This window comes from Chaetura pelagica, unplaced genomic scaffold (assembly GCF_000747805.2).
Source record: "Chaetura pelagica isolate M959 unplaced genomic scaffold, ChaPel_1.0 scaffold24, whole genome shotgun sequence".
In the NCBI taxonomy this organism is placed as follows: Eukaryota; Metazoa; Chordata; class Aves; order Apodiformes; family Apodidae; genus Chaetura; species Chaetura pelagica.
In genome coordinates this window covers 931,559-932,778 of record NW_009953077.1, presented here as the reverse complement: position 1 = coordinate 932,778, position 1,220 = coordinate 931,559, and the positions used below count along the sequence as shown (strand labels likewise).

The 1,220-nt window shown below is 34.5% G+C and overlaps 1 protein-coding gene across 1 annotated transcript in view; it reads right to left on the bottom strand.

Annotated features, from left to right (window-relative positions):
• Nucleotides 1-957: 957 nt before the first annotated feature.
• The window catches only part of PDZRN3 (PDZ domain containing ring finger 3), a 29,274-nt gene continuing 29,011 nt past the window's right edge, over nucleotides 958-1,220 (bottom strand). Inside the window, 1 exon segment of the mRNA XM_009996935.1 lies at nucleotides 958-1,218. Within this exon segment, the coding sequence (XP_009995237.1) occupies nucleotides 976-1,218 (243 nt within the window). The 3' untranslated portion in view covers nucleotides 958-975.

Sequence of the window (1,220 nt, the reverse complement as noted above, 5' to 3'; positions counted from 1 at the left end):
AGGTTTGACTCCAGTGGGCTGGCCAGGAATTCCTGCAGCACAGGAGCTTCCCTTGAGGAAAGAGTGGTGAATCCAGAAGGAAGTAAAAAGATTTTAAAATAGTTTGAAATAGAAAACAATAATTTATTTTACTTCATTTTACTTTTTAACATTTGGAGCCAATGATGATTTCATGAAACTGCTTTTATAATTCAATACATTCAAATCTATAAAGCAAACAGTTACTATTATGGGCTTTTCAAATTCTGCAAACTGTCTTATAAACAAATCAGCTGTACATGCACAGTTCTTCAATAGGTTGCAACATTTGCAAACATGCTTTTAAACCTTTTAAAGCTGAAGTATCACGTACTTTGCCTCAGGCTTTTCAGATGAAACCTATATACTTTCTTCAGAAACCTTAAAAAGAAAAATGTTTAAATGTTGATCATAACTCTAAAAACTGCTGTTTGATAAATGTTAAATATTACAAGAGAATGACTTTAATTCTGAATTCAGAGTTGAGCTAAATATTGATAAACAGCACTCTGTGTCGAAGTGAACAACAGCAAAATAATATCACAAAATATGGTTTCACAAAAAATACGTATGTGCAGTTGCTCTTGTGGGTTTTTTGCATCTTTTTAGGTAAAGAAAAGCATTGGGTACCTTTTTAATATGAATATAGTTTAAGCAAATTACCTGTGTAAGTATGGTTAATACATTTCTGATATTTAAACACTTCATGTAAAAGGTAACAAGTAAAAAAGTACAATCAGTATTCCAAAAAGCACTGCTAATATTGCCTTTGAAGGAGATGGGTGAGCTTCCTCTCCACTTTATAATGGAGATCCTGGCACCCACAGTTGTAGAGTTCAGTATTTGAACTATAAACTCGATGACTGTATCTTATATACAAAACTCTTGCCACATTGAACGAGGCATTGATTTCTACCCCAATGGTAGTGTTTTATGTACATAATTTAGCAAGGGTGTTTATACAGTAGTCACTGACAGGAAGGAATTGTACACCCGTGTGCCATCTGGTGACTTTGTTCCATGGGTTAGCAGTTCTTGGATTGTCATCCAATTGTCAAATATTTTTTTATTTCTCTTCTTCATCATTTTTTTGTGGCTCAGTTCGATGATATTCATCTCTTTCTTTTCTTCTGCACCTTGCTGTTCCTTTAAGCAATCTAACCTGCTCTGCATCATGAACTCGCGCCTCCTCCTCTGCTCCT